General features: G+C 41.9%; 1 protein-coding gene across 1 annotated transcript; it reads left to right on the forward strand.

Moving 5' to 3' along the window:
• Positions 1-298: 298 nt before the first annotated feature.
• On the forward strand, positions 299-2,659 carry LOC120519205 (suppressor protein SRP40-like; the record flags this gene model as incomplete). Its single annotated transcript, XM_039742375.1, has 5 exons — positions 299-469; positions 553-588; positions 1,695-1,757; positions 1,863-2,092; positions 2,506-2,659. Coding segments are annotated over exons 1-5 (502 nt in total), but the record flags the coding sequence as incomplete, so codon positions are not given.
• Between the last annotated feature and the right edge of the window lie 388 nt (positions 2,660-3,047).

Genomic DNA, 3,047 nt, shown 5'->3' on the forward strand with positions numbered 1-3,047 from the left:
AGGACAGGGGTCAGGCCGCTGACGTCCCTTTAACCTCGAGCAAAACAGAATGCGTCTGTTTAATCAAATCTACGAGTTACAACGGAATCTATTAATCAAATTCCGGATAACCCTTAACTTTGTGACCGGATCAAAATTTTGCAAAGGTGAAAAGGGCTTCGGAGATACGTACAGATGTTTAAACAAATCTATTAGGCGAATTCGGATAACCATTAACTTTGTGACGGATCAAAATTTTTGCAAAGGTGAAAAGGTCTTGCGAGATCGTACAGATGTTTAAACAAATCTATTAGGCGAATTCCGGACCACACTGGACAAAGGGCCTTATACGGATGTCCGATTTAAATGATTGGGGCACATTGTAAAACACCCCGCTTCTTGGATCTATAAATAAGCCGCGGTCGGACCCCCAAGCCCCATTTTCTCTACGGATCGTTCAGAACAAGAAAGATGAATTTCTCCCAGCACGGTTTGTCAGAACGATTTTATTAAAATTATATATTATAATTTTAATGAATACATCTAAATGAAATCTAATTATTCTTCATACAGACGAAACTGCAGCAGCAGCAATCAATGAACACCCAGGTAAGGCTATTCATGAATCTTATATGCTTTAAATGAATATGCTTTAAAAACTGAGGGCTGAATTCTTATATTTTATCCTTAGAGCTGTTCATACCGTCGATTCGCAAAATGGTAAAAACCTTTTTAATATATCTTGTTTAATTAGTGCACGGCATGCTTATTAGCATTTAGGCGAGCCTTCGTATCGGAGGGCTCTTGGTAGCACGCGTGCATGTATAAGCGTTATGTGTTTGTCAATATAAAACTGTTTATAACATGTTTCTTCTGGGCTGATCCGTTCATGAAATGGTTTGAGGAGTCTATAAAAGTGTCTCAACTAACCGCATGAACGGCGTGCGTGAGTGAATATTTGCGTATAATTACTGGGATGTAATGGAAAATGTCTTGGAATACAATAAAGTTATTTCAAGACGCGGTTGATTCCTTTATTTTTATTTATTTATTTTTCTTTAGAATTATTTATACAGATAGACTGCCAATCGATTTCGATATTCAAGGTGAGATTTTTTATTAAAATGATAAAATGTTTACAAAGTGTCTATGAGCGGTCATGTGAGCGCCGACCACGGTCTATGATGCGTGTGCGCAGCGACTCTGGTGTGTGCACCGTCGTGCATGTCTATGGCGTGCATGTAATTACTAGCGTTGGAAGCCCCGAGCGTTGCTAAAATGAAATGTAAGACGTACTAAGGTGCTTTAGACGTGTCAAAAGTATTGTTGAATCATCGGGTAAATGAATATTATAGCGTGTTTCTGTATTTATGAGATTATATTTTATTACCTTGAGACCCGATTATTTTGAAAATGATTTACCCAATTTAGTTTAGGGATTGCTCATGCAGTTTGTTAAAGTGCTTCGGGTAGTTACAAGAAGCCTATCGGGTTGAATAGGGTGATGCATATTAAAAGCGTTGTGTGATAATTAACCGTTTGAGGCGTGCGTGCGTGTGTGTGGCGTGCGTGCATGCATGCGTGCGTAAGCACGTGTAGAGCAGCTTGTGTATGTATGTGGGTGTCTGGATTGGTGCTTGGTCATTTGGTTCAGCTGCTGCAAGAGCAGGGATTGGGAAATGTTATTTTAAATAGGGGTGTATTTTGTTTTGTAGACGAAAATTCTGTACAAAACCAAACAGATTCTCAAAGGGATTACGCTGATTTGTACAGTCACGGTAAGTGGCCTTTTCAATTTATGGATGAAACTTTGGGGAACACACTTATCTGCAGATTTTGTGTAAAGAGTCCTTTAACTGAGAAGGTTATAATTTTATTTTCAGATTCAACTTTCCCGGGTGTTTTAACACAATTGCTGCAAGGTTCAGACACTCTAGAACTCTACAAAAACTGGGAGGATCCAGAACCAACCACAACTTCTCAGAGCATCAGGGGGTATTCTCCAGCAGCCTCTCAGAGCAGCCGAGGGCAGCCTCGAGCATCACGGGTATTCTCCAGCAGCCTCTCAGAGCAGCCGAGGGCATTCTCCGGCACCCAGCCAGAGCAGCCGTGGGTATTCTCCAGCGCAATCGCCGGCGTCTTCTAATTCTACGCCGTTCATCCCCAGGTGGGGAACTTTACCGACATCGCCTCACTCTGGCGAGGATCTCGGCGAAGAAGTCGTTATTCACCCGATATTCCCATCAGCCTGACCACGACCGGAGACATCGCGAAAGACTGGTTCTGTTGGGTGGCGTTCTACGCTGGGCATTTGAACAATTTATAGAATTAGAGTCTCCTGGGTACAATTCCGTACCCGACATGAGTTTACATTTGCTGCATCTGTATACTTTTTCCAAGGTTCTACCCAGAAATTAAAGAATAGGTTTTATATTTACTTTTTTTTTTTTTTCTTTCGATAAGAATAACATTGAATGCAAATTTTTATTTTCTGTGCTTATAACTGTAACCTTTGCTTAAATTTAGGTCATGCCTGAAAACGGGTCTAGCAGCAGCAAAGAACGCGACAGCAGTGACAGCAGCAACGACAGTGAAACAGACAGCTTCCGTGAACGCGACAGCAGTGACAGCAGCAACGACAGTGGAACAGACAGCTTCCGTGAACATCCTGTAGGCAAAGGTAGGAAAAGGCCGTCCAGTGAAAACCTGAGACTATTAAAAGAGATGTCTGATAACCTTGAATATTCTATAAAACCCCCTAAAATACCTACCCTCCGCGATCACCTGAAATTGTTCATTCACCAACCCCAGTGACACATCCTATTGACAATTTTGATCTCATTGATACATCGCTCCAGGTTCTAAATTCTGATGAAATAGCCGTAGTTAACGCTCTGTTGGAGCTTTTGAAGAATACCTCTTCTCAGGACAGAACGTCATCAGGCCCTTCACAACAACCAATTGCCCTAAACATGTATGTAGAATCCCCACAGCCTTCTACCTCAGGAATCTCGGGGCCTAGTAAGGCCAGTCTTCAACACCCACCTGTTGACGACTTAAAAGAGCGG

Source organism: Polypterus senegalus, unplaced genomic scaffold (assembly GCF_016835505.1).
Source record: "Polypterus senegalus isolate Bchr_013 unplaced genomic scaffold, ASM1683550v1 scaffold_390, whole genome shotgun sequence".
NCBI classification, from domain to species: domain Eukaryota; kingdom Metazoa; phylum Chordata; class Cladistia; order Polypteriformes; family Polypteridae; genus Polypterus; species Polypterus senegalus.